This window comes from Cucumis melo, chromosome 2, assembly GCF_025177605.1.
Source record: "Cucumis melo cultivar AY chromosome 2, USDA_Cmelo_AY_1.0, whole genome shotgun sequence".
Taxonomy (NCBI): Eukaryota; Viridiplantae; Streptophyta; class Magnoliopsida; order Cucurbitales; family Cucurbitaceae; genus Cucumis; species Cucumis melo.
In genome coordinates, this window is record NC_066858.1 from 7,940,834 (window position 1) to 7,962,192 (window position 21,359).

At 39.3% G+C, this 21,359-nt stretch overlaps 1 protein-coding gene across 1 annotated transcript; it reads right to left on the bottom strand.

Annotated features, from left to right (window-relative positions):
* Positions 1-16,586: 16,586 nt before the first annotated feature.
* LOC103491964 (tubulin beta-6 chain) lies at positions 16,587-20,341 on the bottom strand. The gene is made up of 4 exons (XM_008452100.3): positions 20,014-20,341; positions 19,192-19,592; positions 18,260-18,529; positions 16,587-17,553 (listed from the first exon to the last, which is right to left on the bottom strand). The coding sequence occupies exons 2-4, from the start codon at positions 19,583-19,585 to the stop codon at positions 16,874-16,876; spliced, it is 1,344 nt and encodes a 447-aa protein (XP_008450322.2). The 5' UTR covers positions 19,586-19,592; positions 20,014-20,341; the 3' UTR covers positions 16,587-16,873.
* Positions 20,342-21,359: the final 1,018 nt, after the last annotated feature.

A 21,359-nucleotide genomic window follows, 5' to 3' on the forward strand; every position in this document is an offset into this window, starting at 1 on the left:
CAAAAATTCAATTTTGTTGTTGTTATTATTATTACTATTATTAAAGCATGGTCAGAATTGAAAGTTTATACATTTTCATTCCATTATAATCACATAGTATCAAAATAAAAATACTAATTAAAAGAAAAATATGGTTGTAATATTATTGTTTGCAGCTTCCAGAATTGGATATTGAGTTGGTTTATCACCTGGGCGGTACAAACCCACAAAAAATTGATTATTTAGGAGTGTACTGTGAAAGCTCACTTGATTGGTTCAACTTGTATGAAAATCTCAATTTTGTCCAATTATTTGTTGGAAGATTACAGGTGAAATTTATTTGTTTGCTTTTAAATTTGATACTAAATTAGCTAAAACAAATTACCTAAATCACAAGTAAATCCATTTTTTAATAATTTCTATTACAGGGAAATTTTACGGACGATCCAGTTACTTGTGGTATGATACGGGGACTTAACGAATATGATACAGAAAATGTTACTCGTCTTATTTATCAAAGTAAATTAAACTTATTGCATTATGTTTCTTGTATACAGATCTCTAGATTTTTAATCATGAATTAATAATATTAATGCGTTTTTCATTTTTGAAAAAAAAATCATTCAGCCTTTCGTGAAAGATTTGTTCCCTCCATGGTATACTTCAAGGATGATTTGGAGATTTTTTTCACATTAAGGTATGTTTTATATCTTTCTTTCTAATGTATTGAGTTTAATTTCCAACAAAATTAGGGTATATAAAAAAGATATATTTTCAATTTTGATTCATTTTAGTCTATCTCAACTTTAAAAAAATGATCAAAATAAATGAAAGAATTTAAAGTCAAACATTTTGAAACTTATAACGATCAAAATAAATCGTCAAAACTAAAAATAGGAAGACAAAAGCAATATGTTTATGTATTATAATTAACTATTGTGTTATTAATTTGTGTACTGTTTAATTACATAGAGTGCTTAAGTATAAGAACGAGCGTATCTCTACCACTCCGGTTGATGAAAGAGGAATGGATCAGTTCATAAATGAATTTGATTTTCGTAGAATTGCAGCTTTTGTGAATGATAGGAAGCCTAATATTGAGGTGATGATCAGTACAATATAATATAATATGATACAATACATTATAATATAATACACAATATAATATATATCTTTAAAAATTATTTCATTGCAGTTGGTCAATCACCTCTTAAGGGAGTTTGGAATGTTATATTTTGGGGGAAGGTTGCCATTTCACATGAATGAAGATGAGGAGAAAATACTCATTCTAATGGGTCTCCTTTCCTTTTCAATACAAGATGTTAAGGTATACAAATCTGAGATCTTGATCAATTTAATTTTTCAATATATACATGTTTTAAAAAATTATCTACAAAATTTGTAACTATTATCTCGATAAGCTCATATATAGTATTAAATGTTCTACGATGTTTTCATGATTTCATAGGTTTGATATAGACATAAAAGATTAATCATTATACGTAGAAATTCACAAAACTTAAAAGTATCGGCAAACATTAACAAAATGTTATTAATGTATATATAATATATATAAACAATATTTATACATCAAGATGTTTCTCTATTCTATGTTCTTAGGAGAAACTGAACCTTAGAAACAGTGAGTTGAACTTGCACTTGAAGAGTATGTATGGAAAGTTGTTGGAGTATTATTATATCCTTTTTCCCCAGGTATCCTATCTACATTTTTACTCTTTATATTTTTTCTTTATATAATTTGAAAACATCTCTCAGATATGTTAATTACATTTTCTATTGATGATTTGCAGTACTGAAGAAGCTTGGCGAAAACCAATATCGATGTCTTTAACGTTTGTTTGTTTGTATGTGAAGACTGAAGAACTTTTATGTTTTTTCTTAAAAGTAGCTTGAATCGAAGGTTGTTAAGTGTTGTGTTTTATGTGGAACCTCTTTTTTAGCTATTACATACGCTATGCCATATTTATGATATCCATCATCCAATGCTAAGTCGTGTTTAAAATTATCTCTCCTCTCATTCAATATGAATTTATTATTTGTTTATAATATAGTGTTTTTCACTTAAAGTAGAAGAAATAATACCTCCAAATGTTAATTTTGATTATAACTAAGTTGTTCCTAAAATGATGTTTAGGTCATACGTTAGACACTTAAAATGTGAGAAATAGACTAACTTAATAAATAGGTGGACAAAAATACAAAAAAATGTCTAGTTATAAAAAGAATGTGAACTAGTCGAGGCAAGTAAAATCAAATATACTTTATCACTTACTTAAAAATTAATTTTCTATGAATCTATTTGATGTCTAAATATTATAGAGTCAAATAAGTTGACCTAAGACATTCATAAACTAACCTGAACCTAAACAGCTCACAGATAAAAAAAAAAAAAAAAAAAAAAAAATCCACAACGAAAATAAATACGAGAAAGCCCCTCAATTTGCCACTTGATACAGCTAAGATTTTCTCTTTCAAGATAAACAATAGCCTTTGTACTTGTCTTTGTTAGGAGAAAATGATATTTTCAACGATGACCCAAATCCAAGAAACAACATCCTCCAATAAATCTCATTTTCTTTCCATTAATTTCCGTTGGGATTAATTCAATGGGTGTGTTTTACGATGATGAATATAGTTTAACGTAGGTAACTGTTTTTTCTTATCCAATCAATTTATTTTTTCTAAATAATTAATTATCTTTTACGATAATTAATTTTTATTCCTTTTTCAAAATAATCATCCATTTATAAGTAATTACAGCTTCTCGCCATATAATTAGATATAATTATTTTCTTTTTTTCTCTTAATAAATATATTTTCTCTTAAAAAAATTATTTTTTTCTTAAATAATTATATTTAACAAACATAACATCTTTTTCTTTCCCATAATAATTATATATATTTTTACATATATATATAATCATCAAATCTCCTACAGAATTTTCACTCTACAATTTAGTTAAATAATATTCATAATTATTTAATTTAATTCAATTTCAATGACTCCAAAAATCTGCAGTTTTACATAAACTTCATACAATTTAATCAAATTTTCAACAACAACAAGCCAAAACCTCTAATTAATTAAATATTCATTCAACAAATATTTAATTAATTTCAAAATTCCACCAAATCAAATAATTCTCATTAAATGAATTCAAAATAACGCCCCTTAAATTAAATCTAATTAAACAAATTTAAGATAATTAACCCCCAAAATTATCTTAATTTTTTGGGTGTTACATATCTTATGTAACGCCGTAAAGCAAGAAAAATTTTGTTTTTATTTATCTTGGTTTAATTTTTAATTGTGCTGAATTTTATTAGTGTGCTAATTTGAAATAACTTGAGAATTTGTTTGGTTTGTGGAAATTAGAATTAATTAATTATTTATTTATGAATATGTAATTAATTATTGAAATTGGGTTTTTGGTATGGTGAGAGATTTGATTTAAGTTGAATTAAGTAGTTATATTTTGGGGAGAAAGAAAAAAAGAAGATAAGAAAATTTGATGGGTAATTAACGAGGAGCGAGAGTTTTAGTTTAGATTAATTGGAAAAGCGTAAAAAGAAAAGAATAATTATTATTATTTATTATTATTTTTCTTAATTAAGCCTCGAGATGCGTGCTAACACTATTCATCTTCTTCTGTAAGGAAAAACCCTAGCTTCATGTTTTTCTTCAACAAACCCTAGTTGCTGCCACTACTGTCATCATGCCACCTAGCTTGCTGTCCATCTGCTATCCGTCCCAACTTGTCATTGAAGCCAATAGCGAGCTCAGCCGTCGTTCAAGTTGGCATTGAAGTCGAGCCGCACACGAGCCATTTGTAAGTCTCCGTTCGTCGCAGAAGGGTATTCATCGATCGTCGTGCGTCATCTTCTGTCGCGTCGTTCTACCGTGCAGTAGCGTCGCCGACAAGCCTTCATCGATCGCCGATCGTCACATTTCACAAGCATCTGAGTCGATTCTTTCGTGAGCCACGCAAGCCATCTACCTGAGCCGCTGCCAACCTCTCTATCATCCAAGCCGCACACACGAGCCACCCATCCATTCCAAGTCGAGTTGATTTCTCATTGAGCTGCGTGAGCTACCTTCTTCCTAGCTAAGCTGCCAAGCCGTTTCGAAACTGCTAGTCTTATTTTTTTGTCCTTTTCCCACCTATTTTTGGTAAGTTTTAATGGGTTTTGGATAATACCCATGCAATATTAATTTTGAACACTAAATAATTTAATTTTGGATTTAAGTTAGGGTATTCTACCTGAAGGTTTGGCTAGATTATAGTGGGAGTTTTGTGCTGTAGAATTTTCCCAAAGTAAGGACAATTTGGTTTCAACCTTAACTTTTGGTAAGTTGAATTAATTGGGTTTTTGGGCATTTAGCCAGTTGAGGAATTTATTAATTTAGCTTCATATATGTTTAAGACTTGTCTATTTGGAAAACTTTGACTGTTGCTGTTAGACATAATTATCTGTTTGCTAATCTCGAGCTAAGAGATTCTTCTACTAGACCTTCGTACTGAAGTTAATAGTTTGCATGTGATTTCTCCATTATACATTAACGTAGCTAAAATGCATAATGTATTGATGACGTATGTTGATGGCTAATAGTTATGACTAATATTATGTTGATGATGATGATGCTGAAATAGTAATCACATGATTAAGAACATTATGATTAATATTGATGCCATAATATGATGTATGATGTTCTACATGCTATGGATTTCGTGTTCTGTTAACTTTATCTGCTAAGGTCGTTTCCATATGGGTGTTCCTTGGGATCACTACCTTTTTATAATTGTGTGGTCCAATGGAATCACCACTTTATCATGAGATGTTGTGTATATAAGTGGTCCAACGGGGTCACTTACAGCTCAATCGTCTTAAGTGTTCCTTCGGGTTCACTGAAGGCTAGTTTGTTTTAGGTGTTCCTTCGAGTTCACTGAAGACTAGTTTTGTCCTAGGTATTCCTTTAGGTTCATCAAAGACAGATGTGTTCTTATGGGATCACTAGATTGCATGTGTTCGGTAACACGCCAGTTTAGGGGTACTTCTTTATAGAACCCTAATGGGAAGTTAACAGACACCTAGCGGGACTAGTAGTAGGTCCTTTACAAAGTATATGTTTATACTCACTCTTTTTATGTTTAATTTTTCAAGAAAAGGTAGAGGAGTTGACGAATGACAAGAGGTGACCGCGACTTGCCATTGAGAAATTTTTTGCTTCCACTTTTACCTTTCAGTTTTGATTTTAGTATTTTTTGTGTTCTTTGACTATTTTTCTTTAAAAGTAGATAGGGCCCAAATTAGAATTTTATTTTAGATCTTATTTCTACATAATTTTATTTATTTTTAATTATAATGAGCATTTGAGGTTTTCAGTTAAAGTTTGTGGTTTTTTTTCTCTTTTTGTTAAGAAAGTTTTTATTTCTTTTAATAGTAATGACATCAGCTTAGAACAGTAATGACCTCAACTTAGTATAAAAAGGTGGGTCGCTACATCTTGTGTAGATTTGAACTTTATGTAGAGACATAAACGTGGATCAAATTTGAGTATATAGTCTAAACGTTCTAAAATATATAAATAATGTTTGTCGCCTTATTATGGGGAAACTATGGTTGCTGCTTGCTTTATAGTTAGTACAAACGATATGATCTTGAATCGTTCATGTAGAGACATGGAAGTGGGGACATTCTATGTAAAGAGTTTATACAAGACTATAACCATGAAATAATCACTTTTAAGTTATAATATCGTTGATTGTTCAAAACTAACTATTTTGATTATTGATAACCTAGGTAATTTAATCTAAATCTTGAGCTAACTATGAACTTCTGTTCGCACGGAATTACCTTAAATTTGCATAGATGACGACAGCTCATTAGAGACGGGTCATGTAACGACCCAACTCCTTATACTAAGCTAAAGTCATTACTAATTAAAAGATAAATAAAATTTCTTAAATTAAAAATAGAAAATAAAACAAAATCTCAAATAATCAATAAAACTCATAAACAAATGTACATAAAGATAAAATAAAAAAAAATCCTAACTTGGGCCCTATCTAGTTTTAAAGAAAAATAAATAAAGTAAAATAAAATAAAATAAAATAAATACACCTGATCAATGACATAGGGCGGAAGCAAAATGATCCATATGGCTCGTCACGGTCACTTTTTGTCATTCGCCAGCTTCCCTCTGCCTATAAAATTAAACAAGAAAGAGTGAGTATAAAAATATACTCAGTAAGGGACCTACCACTAGTCCTGTTAGATGTCTGTTAACTTCCTATTAGAGACTTGTAAGTGGTACCTCTAAACTGGCATGTTCTCGAAAATGTGCAATCTGTGATCCCATAGGAACATATCTGGTTTTCGGTAAACCCAAGGAACACCTAAGACAACTAGTCTTTAGTGTACTCGAAGGAAACACTAAGACAATTGTGTTGTGAGTGACCCTGTCGAATCACTCATTATCATGTCTATGTCTATGTCATACTGGACTGGTGATTCCGTCAGACTACACAATCATAAAAGGTGGTGATCCTGAAGGACACCTATGTGGGTACAACTCTAATAGCTAAAGCTAACAACACAACCTAACCATAGTATGTAACATCACATACATCATCATAAACATGGCATAAGTATCGATCATATCATTTTTAATCGAACATTGTCATCAAAGATATAACATAGTCGTCATCATCAATATACTACCAATAATAAACATGTTAACGACCATCATCATCAGTCACCCATATAATGACAGTCATTATCAATAGCATCCAATTATACATTTTAGCTATCCTTAATGCATAACCATAAATACATGCGGTCTCTTAAATTCAGTTCGAGGGTCTAGTGGTAGAATCTCTTACTTGGAGATTAGTTAAAAACTGAAATTATCCTAACTGTCACGGTCAAGCTTTCCAACAGTCAAGTCCTAAACAGAAATGACAATTTACTAAGTTCGATAACTTAACTCGCATTTGATTAAGGATCTAGTAATCCAGTTAATTTAACTTACCCAAAGTCGAGGTCGAAAGCGACTTATCATTGTTTGGAAAAATCCACAGTTCAAACTTCCAGATAAAGTCTAACTAAATAAATCCAAAAATATTTGATTAGAGTCCAAAAATTAATATTTGTTGGGTATGCCCAAAACCCAATCAAACTTACCAAAAAATAGGTGAAAAACCAAAAATAAGCTAGGTGGTTTGGAAATGGCTTGGCGGCTCAAGGCTGAAGGAAAGGGCAGCTCGCAACTCGCGACTGAAGGAGGTAGGCGTGCACAGGAAGGCTCGGCGCAGCTTGGTTCCAGCCGCGCGAGTCGTCTCGACGAAGGTGCAGCTCGATCAGTAGGCACACGACGCGGATCAACTCGACAAAGGCGTGAAGGACAGCTCGGACTACACGCATGTTCGGCTCTTTGTACATTGGAGATGCTCAGACTCGTGTACGTGACTCATGGTGGATGGATCGATGGCTCGACAACGGTGGTTACTTGGCTGACGACGCGACGGAACGACTCGCAAACAGTGACGCTGACGGCTATAGACGGGCAACAAAGGCAACTCGGGAGGATTCACATGAAAGGAAGCTTCGGTGCTTGCGACGATTGGCTAATGGACGTTTGTCGACGCGGTGGAAGGCGGACGGAGGTGACGGCTGACGATTTTACGGCTCGGCTTCGATCGACGATGGCCGGTAATGTGCGATCACTACAACTCTCCAACGCAAATCGACGAACGGTGGAAGGAAAAGTGGCGGCGGAGCAAGGGTGGCTAGGGTTTTCTTGGGGTTGCTTGAGGAAGAAGATGAATAGTGCTCTTCCCAATGAGCCTATTTAATGCATTAATAATAAATTATTGTTATTATCTTTTCTTTTCCCCAAATAAAATCTCATATTCTCTCTCTTTATTAAAATCCACCAAATCTTCTCTTTAAACTCAAATTTCTCTCACTCTCCAATCCAATCAACTTTATCTTTCAAAAATAAATATCTTTATCTAATTATATTATCAATGTAATATAATTATTTTAACTTCAAAATTAAATTAATTATACAATCAAATTGTAACGCCCCAACAAATTGGAGTTTCATTTGTTCATCTCAAGAGTAATTTTGTAAATTCAAAATTTGTTATGGAATTGGATTATTTTGACCTTATACTTAATTAAGGTTAAAGAGTTACATTGGTTGATTATTTAATTATTGAAGTTTAAGGATAAAATAAAATATTTGTTTGTGAAGGTAACAAAATCAATTGTGTTTATTTAAAGGTGGGTTGGTTGAGTTTTTGGTGAGATTTGGAGAGAGAGAAGATGGTTGGCTTGATTTAATTAATGGAAAAGAAAAGAGACTTTTATTATAAAAGAGCCTTGGGTCCCGTGCATAAGGAAGAAAAAAAAATCAAAGAAAGAAAGAGGGGAAAAGAAAAGAGAAAAAGGAAGAAAACAAAATCCTAGCCGCCGCACGCCGCCGCCGCCGCCGCGTACCCGAGCCGTCGCCAATCTTCCAGCCGCGTCGGAGATCCGTCAGAGCCGATCCGCGCACGCCGAGCGTCCGCCGCACAGCCCTTCTCTCGCAACCCCCGCTCGAAGCCGAACCCGCGTTACCCTTCGCGTCTACAAGCCGAAGACGTGTTGGCCAGCCGAAGCTGCGTCCGCCTCGCCGACGTCCACACTCCCAGTCGCGTCGCGCCGCTTCGATCCGACGCAGAGCAGCCGAAGCCTCCGTCTGCAGCCGTCACCGAGCGAAGCCGTGGTTTTAGCCGGACCACCCACAACCCGTCGCACCACCCGAGTCTGGAAGTCAGCGCCACGTTGCGCGAAGACCCGACCCGGTCGAAGCTCCCGCCCCGCGACCCGACTGGCCCGCGCAGCCGCTCCGCGTAGTCCAGCCGTGCCGTGTTCACCCACAAGCCGAGCTGCACGCGCGCAACTCCTGCGCCGAGCCGAGCCACGATGCGCGTAGCTCCTGCGCCTGAGCCGAGCCTCGCCTACTCTTGAGCCGAGCCACACCTACTCATAAGCCGAGCCGCGCCTGCGCACGAGCCGAGCCGATCCCTACCTTTTTGAGCCACACAATTTTGGCCTTTCCCCACGTTTCCTTGGTAAGTTTTGGAAGTTAGCCTGGTGGGAGACTGCTGAGAGGATGCTGGGGGGCGACGTCAGCAAGATAACTTGGGAGCAGTTCAAGGAGAACTTCTATGCTAAGTTCTTCTCTACCAATGTGAAGCACGCCAAGCTGTAAGAGTTCCTAAACTTGGAGCAAGGCGATATGACTGTGGAGCAGTACGACGCCGAGTTCGACATGCTGTCCCGTTTTGCTCCCGATGTGGTAAGAGATGAGGCTGCCAGGACGGAGAAATTCGTTAGAGGACTCAGGCTAGACCTTCAGGGCATTGTCCGAGCTCTCCAGCCAGCCACTCATGCTGATGCACTACGTATAGCACTGGATTTGAGCCTGCATGAGAGAGCTGATTCGTCTAAGGCTGCCGGCAGAGGGTCAGCCTTGGGACAGAAGAGAAAGGTGGAGGCGCAGCCTGACGTAATACCACAGCGAACTATGAGGTCAGGAGGTGTCTTTCAGAGACACCGACGGGAGCTTGCAGCAGCCGGGAGGACTCTGAGAGAGCTACCCGCTTGTACTACCTGTGGGAGAGTCCATGGAGGTCGTTGCTTGGCTGGGAGTGGAGTCTGCTTCAGGTGCAGACAGCCGGGGCACACTGCTGACGCGTGTCCTCGGAAACCCTTTGAGACGACACCGTACCAGCCTTCTGCTTCCCAGCAGGGGAGAGTTTTTGCCACTACCCAGCAGGAGGCCGAGCGAGCTGGTACCGTGGTGACAGGTACGCTCCCAATCTTGGGGCATTATGCTTTCGTACTATTTGACTCTAGGTCATCCCACTCGTTCATATCCTCTGTATTCGTTCAGTATGTGGGTTTAGAGGTAGAACCTTTGGGTAGTGTTTTGGCTGTTTCTACTCCATCTGGGGAGGTCCTGTTGTCTAAAGAAAAAATAAAGGCATGTCGAGTAGAGATAGCGAAGCATGAGTTAGACGTGACCCTGCTAGTGTTAGACATGCAGGATTTTGACGTGATTTTAGGCATGGATTGGCTGTCAGCTAACCGTGCAAATATAGACTGTTTTGGTAAGAAAGTTGTCTTTAACCCTCCTTCCGGGGCTAGTTTCAAATTTAGAGGGGCAGGCATGGTATGTATACCCAAGGTCATCTTAGCCATAAAGGCTAGTAAACTACTCAACCAGGGTACTTGGAGCATCTTGGCAAGCGTAGTAGATATTAGAGAGCCAGAAGTCTCCTTATCTTCCGAACCAGTGGTATGGGAGTACCCTGATGTTTTTCCCGACGAGCTCCCAGGACTTCCGCCTCCCAGAGAGGTAGACTTCGCCATCGAGTTAGAACCGGGCACTGCTCCTATCTCGAGGGCACTTTACAGAATGGCTCCGGCCGAGCTAAAGGAGCTGAAGGTCCAGTTGCAGGAGTTGCTGGACAAGGGTTTCATCCGGCCCAGCGTGTCACCTCGGGGAGCCCCAGTGTTGTTCGTGAAGAAGAAGGATGGGTCGATGCGCCTTTGCATTGACTACCGAGAGCTAAACAAGGTGACAGTTAAAAACCGCTACCTCTTGTCCAGGATTGATGACTTGTTCGATCAGTTGCAGGGAGCCACTGTCTTTTCCAAGATCGACCTGTGATCAGGGTATCACCAGTTGAGGATCAAGGACAGTGACATTCCCAAGACGGCCTTTCAATCGAGATACGGACATTACGAGTTCATTGTGATGTCTTTTGGCTTGACTAATGCCCCTGGAGTGTTCATGGATCTGATGAACAGGGTGTTTAAGGACTTCCTAGACTCGTTCGTCATAGTCTTCATTGATGACATCTTGATTTACTCAAAAACTGAGGCTGAGCACGAGGAGCACTTGCACCAGGTTTTGGAGACTCTTCGAGCCAACAAGTTGTATGCCAAGTTCTCCAAGTGTGAATTCTGGTTAAAGAAGGTGACGTTCCTTGGCCACGTGGTTTCCAGTGAGGGAGTTTCTGTGGATCCAGCAAAGATCGAAGCAATGACCAACTGGCCTCGACCGTCCACAGTTAGTGAAATTCGAAGTTTTCTGGGCTTGGCAGGTTACTACAGGAGGTTCGTGGAAGACTTATCACGTATAGCCAGCCCGTTAACCCAGTTGACCAGGAAGGGAACCCCTTTTGTCTGGAGCCCAGCATGCGAGAGTAGCTTTCAGGAGCTCAAGCAGAAGCTGGTGACTGCACCAGTCCTGACAGTGCCCGATGGGTCGTGAAGCTTTGTGATCTATAGTGATGCCTCCAAGAAGGGACTGGGCTGTGTTCTGATGCAGCAAGGTAAGGTAGTTGCTTATGCCTCCCGTCAGTTGAAGAGTCATGAGCAGAACTACCCTACCCACGACTTAGAGCTGGCAGCTGTAGTCTTTGCACTGAAGATATGGAGGCATTATCTGTACGGTGAGAAGATACAGATTTTCATTGACCATAAGAGCTAGAAGTACTTCTTCACCCAGAAGGAGTTGAACATGAGGCAGAGGAGGTGGCTCGAGTTGATGAAAGACTATGACTGCGAGATCCTGTACCACCCAGGTAAAGCAAATGTAGTGGCTGACGCGCTGAGTAAGAAGGTTGCACATTCGGCAGTGCTGATAACCAAGCAAACCCCCTTACTCAGAGATTTTGAGAGAGTCGGGATTGCAGTCTCAGTAGGGGAGGTTACCTCACAGTTGGCTCAGTTGTCAGTTCAGCCAACCTTGAGGCAAAAGATCATCGTTGCGCAGCTGAATGATCTTACTTGGTCGAGAAGCGTCGTATGGTAGAGATAGGGCAAGGTGAGGGCTTCTCCATATCCTCTGACGACGGCCTTATGTTTGAGGGACGCTTGTGTGTGCCGAAAGACAGCGCAGTCAAGACAGAGCTTTTGACTGAGGCTCACAGTTCCCCGTTTACCATGCACCCTGGGAGTACAAAGATGTACCAGAACTTAAGGAGTGTCTATTGGTGGAGGAACATGAAGAGGGAAGTGGCAGACTTTGTCAGTAGGTGCTTGGTGTGCCAGCAGGTGAAGGCACCTAGACAGCGTCCAGCCGGGTTGTTGCAACCCTTGAGTGTGCCAGGGTGGAAATGGGAGAGTGTGTCGATGGATTTTATTACGGGACTGCCCAAGACCCTAAAGGGCTATAAAGTGATCTGGGTTGTTGTCGACAGACTCACGAAGTCGGCCCATTTTGTGCCAGGGAAATCCACTTACACTGCCAGCAAGTGGGGGCAGTTATATATGACGGAGATAGTGAGACTGCATGGAGTGCCCGTATCCATCATTTCAGACAAGGATGCCCGTTTCACATCGAAATTCTGGAAAGGACTTCAACTTGCGTTAGGTACGAGGTTAGACTTCAACACGGCCTTCCACCCTCAAACTGATGGTCAGACAGAGAGATTGAACCAGGTTTTGGAAGACATGCTGCGAGCCTGTGTGCTAGAGTTTTCAGGGAGTTGGGACTCCCATCTGCATCTGATGGAGTTCTCCTATAATAACAGTTACCAGGCTACTATCGGTATGGCACCGTTTGAGGCTCTGTATGGTAAGTGTTGCAGATCTCCCGTCTGCTGGGGCGAGGTTGGTGAACAGAGGATGCTAGGCCTCGAGTTAATGCAGACTACCAATGCAGCCATACAAAAGATCCGAGCTCGTATGCTGACAGCACAGAGCAGACAGAAGAGTTATGCTGATGTACGACGTAAGAATCTCGAGTTTGAGGTGGGAGACATGGTCTTTCTGAAGGTAGCACCTATGAAGGGTGTTATGAGGTTCGTGAAGAAGGGGAAGCTGAGTCCACGCTTCGTAGGGCCGTTTGAGATACTGGAGCGGATTGGCCCCGTGGCCTATCGCTTGGCGTTGCCCCCATCTTTTTCTGCAGTGCATTACGTATTCCATGTCTCCATGCTGAGGAGGTATGTTGCAGAACCGACGCATGTAGTGGACTTCGAGCCACTGCAGGTCAGCGAGAACTTGAGCTATGAGGAGCAGCCTGTCGAGGTCTTGGCAAGGGAGGTCAAGAAGCTTCGTAGTCGAGAAATTTCACTGGTCAAAGTCCTTTGGCAGAACCATGGAGTGGAAGAGGCCACGTGGGAGAGAGAAGAGGACATGAGGGCTCAGTACCCCGAGCTGTTCGAGGCTTAGAACTTTCGAGGACGAAAGTTTCCTAAGGAGGGAAGGTTGTAACGCCCTAACAGATTGAAGTTTCATTTGTTCATCTCAAGAGTAATTTTGTAAATTCAAAATTTGTTATGGAATTGGATTATTTTGACCTTATACTTAATTAAGGTTAAAGAGTTACTTTGGTTGATTATTTAATTATTGAAGTTTAAGGATAAAATAAAATATTTGTTTGTGAAGATAACAAAATCAATTGTGTTTATTTAAAGGTGGGTTGGTTGAGTTTTTGGTGAGATTTGGAGAGAGAGAAGATGGTTGGCTTGATTTAATTAATGGAAAAGAAAAGAGACTTTTATTATAAAAGAGCCTTGGGTCCCGTGCATAAGAAAGAAAAAAAATCAAAGAAAGAAAGAGGGGAAAAGAAAAGAGAAAAAGGAAGAAAACAAAACCCTAGTCGCCGCACGCCGCCGCCGCCGCCGCGTACCCGAGCCGTCGCCAATCTTCCAGCCGCGTCGGAGATCCGTCCAAGCCGATCCGCGCACGCCGAGCGTCCGCCGCACAGCCCGTCTCTCGCAGCCATCACCCGAAGCCGAACCCGCGTTACCCTTCGCGTCTGCAAGCCGAAGTCGTGTCGGCCAGCCGAAGCCGCGTCCGCCTCGCCGACGTCCACACTCCCAGCCGCGTCGCCCCGCTTCGATCCGACGCAGAGCAGCCGAAGCCTCCGTCTGCAGCCGTCACCGAGCGAAGCCGTGGTTTTAGCCGGACCACCCGTAACCCGTCGCACCACCCGAGTCCGGAAGTCAGCGTCACGTTGCACGAAGACCCGACCCGGCCGAAGCTCCCGCCCCGCGACCCGACCGGCCCGCGCAGCCGCTCCGCGTAGCCCAGCCGCGCCGTGTTCACCCGCAAGCCGAGCCGCACGCACGCAACTCCTGTGCCGAGCCGAGCCACACTTACTCCTGAGCCGAGTCGCGTCGTGTTCACCCGCAAGCCGAGCCGCACGCGCGCAACTCCTGCGCTGAGCCGAGCCACGCCTACTCCTGAGCCGAGCCACACCTACTCTTGAGCCGAGCCGCGCCTGCGCACGAGCCGAGCCGATCCCTACCTTTTTTAGCCACACAATTTTGGCCTTTCCCCACGTTTCCTTGGTAAGTTTTGGAAGTTAGTTGGGATTTGGTATACCCAACGAAGAGGAATTTTAGTTTTTTTAAATAATTTAATGGTTTAATTAAATTATTTTTCTGAAAGGGGGCCGGTTGGACAAATTGTGTTGGAGCGTGGGATTCTTTCTCAACTTAAAGGGAGATAGAGCAACCTTGATTTTGGGGTAAGTGGCTTCAAACGACTCTTGGATCTCTGTTCCTTGAAGGTTAGGTTTTAATTGTTGTTTCTAATCATTTAGGGCCCTGCTGCTTGGAAAGCACATCTTTTCTTACTTTTAGGACTCGACAACCAAATCTCCAGGTAAGAGATTTCTACTACTAGCTCCATGTTTAGAATTATGAGATCACGTACACCTTCAGTTGTGCATGTTGAGGACTAGACTGTATGATGCATGAAATTGATGATAGCATGATGCGATTGATGATATGGTTACATTATGGCATGATATTGTGATGACGAGAACTGTTATGACTGTACGACGGTTGTTGAGATGGAGAGTGAGATGATGATTAACCTGTTATGATTATATGATGGTGCTATGTGTATGTATGCTATGGTTAGGGTACCTGTTAGCTTAGCCTATTAGAGTCGTACCTGCATGGGTGTCCTTCGGGATCACCACCTATTTAGGACTGTGTGGTCCGACGGGACACCAGTCTAGCATGGATATAGATATGACTCGAGTGACTCGATGGGGTCCTCGCATCCCGATCGTCCTAGGTGTCCCCCGGGACACCGAAGACCAGATTTATGTTCCTACGGGAGCGCATGTTGCACGTGTTCGGGAACGTGCCAGAGATTGGGTACCAGTGACAGGACTCTGATAGGAAGCTAATAGGCGCCTAGTGGGACTAGTAGTGGGTCCCTTACTGAGTATTTTATACTCATACTCTTCATGTCATGTTTTTCAGGTAGAGGCCGAGGCAAGGGCAAGGGCAAGCTGGCGAGCGACCAGAAGTGACCGTGGCGAGCCATAGGGATTTCTGCTTCCGCTTATTCTTGTTTTTGACGTTAGTACCTGAGTTTAGTCTTCTTCACTATTTACTATTTTTTAAAAAAAGTAGATAGGGCCCGAGTAGGACTTTAGAATGAAATTTTATTTTCGCATATTACTTGATTGGATTTTGATAAATAAATTTCTCAAATTTTATTCGTCTTTACTAAATTTTATGACTTAAACCAGTTGTTCTACATTTAGTAATGACTTCGACTCAGTATAAGGAGTTGGGTTGTTACACAAATATATAATTAATCAAATTTTTTCAAATACAAATAATTAAATCATAAATTCCAAACACAAACAATTAAATATTTTCCTAATATCTAATAAAATCCAATATTCATAAATCAAATAATTTAACCAATTAACCAAATAACACCAAAAATTACAAAATTTGGAAATTACACTTAAAATACTTAACTTAAAATTAGTTACTTTGAGGCGTTACAGGTCAGTAAGCCTTCTAATTCAGAGGTATAAGATCGGTGTATTGCTAGGGATATAAGGTGCAATACCGAATTTACTCATATCCGCTTTAGGGTTAGTAGATAGGTTATTCTCTAAACGACTGAATCCAAGAGGCTCCACCCTCTTATTGGCTAGAGATGGATGATTAATGGGACAATTTTGGGGGTAAAACAGTTCGAGGTTACGAACAATCTGTGAAGGATTAACTTACTAATCATAGTTATATCATATGGACATATCATATGGACACAAATATATCTATAGTGAGGGAAATTCAATTACGAGACTTTAGTGGAATGACTCGTTAGTTAATGAATGTTAAGTTGATTAGCTCAGTTTAGAAGAGTCAATTAAGTTTCTCTGCTAACTCATATGGAATAAAGTTAGAACAATATGATGGAAAAATTTGAATCATTTGAATTAGGTAAAGAAAGAGAAACCGACAAATACATGTGATATAGTCATCGATTATCGGTTTGAGATAGAGGTTTATGTTTAAACGTGATTAAGAAGACCCTAAACCTTCAATTTTGTGTATAGCAAGTCTAACTTTTAAAGACCGTTGAACAAATAAATGTCCTAATAGATACAAACTTGTAAATTCAGGGGCTCATTAGACACAACATAAAAAATATAAGGATTAAACATATTTTCAAGTTCGAAGAACTATTAAATACAAAATAATAATTTCTTAGACAATTTTTACATTCTAACTCGAGAAGAGCAAAGAAGGAACCAATTGCCAGCATTAAAGTAAGATCGGGTAAGTTCATATTCAAACAATCAATTGATAAGCCTGAAGTGAAAACTCATACAAACACCAATGCTCCTCATTTCTCCCCATTACTTCACAACTTCAACTACAAAGTGAAGATGGGATAACTCTAAACATTACAAACAAAACACCATACTGAAACAACACATGAGAAGAGAAAAAAGGAAACACCCACGGTAAACACTAATACCACATATATATATATATAGGCAGCAGCATCATACACTATAGATTACTCACAGATAGTGAAGTTACTCGTGTTCAGGGATTTCTTCTTCCTCTTCGTAATTATACTCATCATCATCAGCTGTGGCATCCTGGTACTGTTGATACTCGGAAACGAGATCGTTCATGTTGCTTTCTGCTTCAGTGAACTCCATTTCGTCCATTCCTTCTCCAGTGTACCAGTGCAAGAAAGCCTTTCTCCTGAACATGGCTGTGAACTGCTCACTCACACGCCTGAACATTTCCTGAATGGAGGTTGAGTTTCCGATGAAGGTTGATGCCATGGAAAGTCCTTTAGGAGCAATGTCACAAACGCTGGATTTGACATTGTTTGGAATCCACTCAACGAAGTACGAAGAATTCTTGTTCTGAACATTGATCATTTGTTCATCAACTTCTTTAGTACTCATCTTGCCCCTGAACATGGCAGAGGCAGTGAGGTATCGGCCATGGCGTGGATCTGCAGCGCACATCATGTTTTTAGAATCCCACATTTGCTGCGTCAACTCTGGTACGGTCAAGGCCCTATATAGCTGTGATCCACGTGAGGTAAGAGGGGCAAATCCAACCATAAAGAAGTGTAGACGAGGAAAGGGAATTAAATTGACAGCAAGTTTTCTGAGGTCGGAGTTGAGCTGGCCAGGAAATCTGAGACAGCATGTCACACCACTCATTGTAGCAGAAATTAAATGGTTGAGGTCCCCAACTGTTTCAAGAGCAAAGAAGTCAAAAACAAAACAGTGCTTTAGAGAGCTGTGAAGTTTTATAGGCAGTGCTTGATACATTAATAAAGTGTCTTTAATTGACGGACATATCTTACAATTCATTTAACATGTAGCCAGTTGCAAATGCCTATTTGAAAGAGAAAATAAAATGGAGGGGAAAGCTCCAGAGTATATTGTAAAAGAAGATGCAGCTCTAATCTCAAGTTTCAGGTGAGATTATTGGACGCTAGGCCGTCATGTCTTTGATTAGATTGACTTTAATGCCAATCTGTCTTCATGAATTTTAATAACCAAGGGTATAAATAGTAACCATTTGATTTTTAGTGTTGTTCTTTAACCATTACACTTATAAACGCTAATTCCACCCATAGGTTCCTATGTATTGTCATACACAGTCTACAAATGTTTTAAAAAACAAAACCATGTTGTAAAAGAATTTGACTAGAAAAAAACACTAAACCAAGTTGTAAAAGAATTTGACTAGAAAAAACACCAAACCAAGTTGTAAAAGAATTTGACTAGTAATTCAGGTGTTTCTTTTAACTCAAGTGAAAACCATAGTTGAATGTTTGGAAGAAAACAAACATATATGGTAATTTAGAAATATTCAGGTTGAATTACTGAATCAGCTTCTTCCACCATTATGTTCTCGTCTGTCAAAAAATGATGGATATCAACCATACTTACAGCTAGGAGTAGTTAACTTGAGAGTCCTGAAGCAAATATCATACAATGCTTCATTGTCCAGCACCATGCACTCATCCGCATTCTCAACAAGCTGGTGAACAGAGAGTGTTGCATTGTAGGGCTCGACCACTGTATCCGATACTTTTGGTGAAGGGAAGACAGAGAAAGTAAGCAACATCCTGTCTGGATATTCTTCTCTGATTTTGGAAATCAGAAGAGTCCCCATTCCAGAACCAGTTCCTCCACCAAGGGAATGGCACACTTGAAAACCTACAAGGACACAAAAAAATGCCAAGCAAGTAAACTGAGTTAAGAACACTTAATGAAAGTTGAAACGAAAACAAACTGACATAAAGAAAACAGGTACCGGTTCGTATTGATGTCTCATCAATAAAGAAGTAAAGACTCAGATCTTAGGATGTAAGAAAATGAAGAAAAATCGTCTTCTGATGTACAAAACTAACTAATTAATAAATAACTACGGATCTCATTGACTTTGGCAAGACCTTTCCTTACAAGAAGCAAAGCCATTAAGAAGATATGCTCAGAAGTGCTTAACATTACACATACCCAAGTACACTTTTCTAAAAACATTATTAAAAGCAAAAGGTAAAGAAACAAAAGAAGACGTTAACATACTTTTTGGCACTTTTTTGGAAGTTGTTTCACAGAAGAGGCCATACTATTTGAACGAGTTTAATAATATTCTATACTATGACTCAAACAAAGATTCAAGGCACGTGGGAGTAAAATGCACTTCAGTGTATTGGATCCATTGTTGACACTCTCAATCATGTCTTAAAATCTCATCCCACAAGAACATTCAGAAATAAAAAACTAATTTTAAATCTAAAGGCCTCAACTTAAACACTTCTCATTAGATCCAAGCAACCACATCTAATCAAGCACATGATCTGAGACAGAGATAATACCTTGAAGGCAATCGCAGTTCTCCGCTTCCTTTCTCACAACGTCGAGAACAGCATCAATGAGCTCTGCTCCTTCTGTGTAATGGCCCTTAGCCCAGTTGTTACCAGCACCAGATTGCCCAAAAACAAAATTATCCGGCCTGAAGATTTGTCCATAAGGACCTGTCCTCACACTATCCATGGTACCGGGCTCGAGATCCATGAGCACGGCTCGAGGAACATAACGTCCGCAAGAAGCCTCATTGTAGTACACATTTACACGTTCAAGTTGCAAATCGGAGGTTCCAGTGTATCGACCAGTCGGATCTATGCCATGTTCATCACACAAAACTTCCCAAAACTTGGATCCGATCTGGTTACCACACTGACCTCCTTGAACGTGGAGAATCTCCCTCATCTTCTCACTGCCCACAAGAACACTCTGAAGTTAACCACATAGTTCAATTGGCATAGACATTAAAAAAAATACACACATACACATAAAAGTATAAAAAATTCAAGATCAGTGTGATGAGATCAGTAATAAATCGAAACAAAACTCCTCTGCATTGAATGCAAAGATGTCAATATCAGCATAAACATTGGATCGGAAGTGAAATTCAACCAAATCACGGATTCATGGCATTTAAATGCCAGAATATGGCCATAAAGCTAGACCGATCTCCAAAAAAAAACGGAATCAAATAACAGATTCATGGCATTTTACTACAAGAATATGATCATAAAGCAAAACCCAGTTCGAAAAAACGCCGATATGAAAATTCCCACGTCAAATACAAGCAAGAAATCAAATGTGGTAACCAGATCTGAAGAACTGGAACTTACCGGGGAAGTTGGGGCGGAACCTGGCGGTGGAGTAAGAGGCAAGTCAGGTGATTGGGAGTAGAGAAGAGAGTGAATTGAGAAGTGAGAGTGATGGTGGTTTATATAAGAATTTTTATGGAAGAGGGAGAGGGTAAGGATTTGGCATCAAAGGGTGTAAGGTCAAATGTTTGTTGAATTTGAAAGATTGTTGGTTGTTTTGATGGGTAAATTTCAACTATGAAAATTTGAGTGCAACTCAAAAAGGAAAAACACATATGAAGATTTGAGGAGTAGTAGTTTATCTTAGTGGGAAAATTAATTATCAATGTTCATGGTGAATTATTTTACTCATCTTTTGCTTTATTTCATTGAGTATTATAATAAATGGATGATTGGATCTATTTTGAAAGGGTAATGATAGTTTAGTGAGTTAAACTCAAATTAGCCTCTCAATACTTTATGTTTAAAGCCTAAACATCATTCCAATAATTAATCAGTATAATATAATATTTGTGTTGTTAAACTTGAAGTTATAGGTTAATTCTTCCGCTTATATATTAATTTAAAATCTTTAGGCAAAAAATTATATTCATTTAAGTTGGTTATGAATCATGGATGAGTTGTTTTTGTAAACTGTTACTGCAATTTTACTTCCACATACACACATAATGTAAGTCCTGCCACTTAGACTTTAGTTTCTATTCTTTTTTAACACAAATTCACCCTCCCAAGGAGGATGATGGATAAAGAAGAAGGAAATACATATTTCCATAATTTTGAGAACTTCCAACAAGGTGCCAAACCAACTAAATTATGACAGCCTTGTCATTCTTCCTAGGTTGGGTTGGAGCGTTAGAGTTTGGTATTATAATTTGCGGTTAATATAAGATTATAATAATGTTTTCTTTGAAGGTAGATTATTTTAATTTGGTTATAATAATGTGTGGATTAAGGTTAAACTATTTGTCTTGTTAGGAAAGATTAAACACAGTAACAAAAGGAAAAAATGATGAACATGTAATGTTCTAATTTTAAGATTGAGACATGAATGAATTAAGATCACATATAAATAAGAGAGATTCTAAAGACATGCAGGTATGGATAAAAAAATTTAAAATAATTGAAAATCACTATCTATACCAATAAACTACACCTAGCTCATTTTGTTAGAAACTTAGGCCCGTTTGGTAGCATTTGTTCCTTGTTTCCTCTTTTCCGTTTCCTATTTCTTGTACCATGTTTTTTCTTTTTTTAGAACGAACAAGAAATAGGAATGTGTTTGATATTGTTTCAATTTCTTGTTTTTCTTGTTTCATGTTTCTTATTTCTTATTTGTTTAATAATGTCCTATATTAGATATAAGTTGA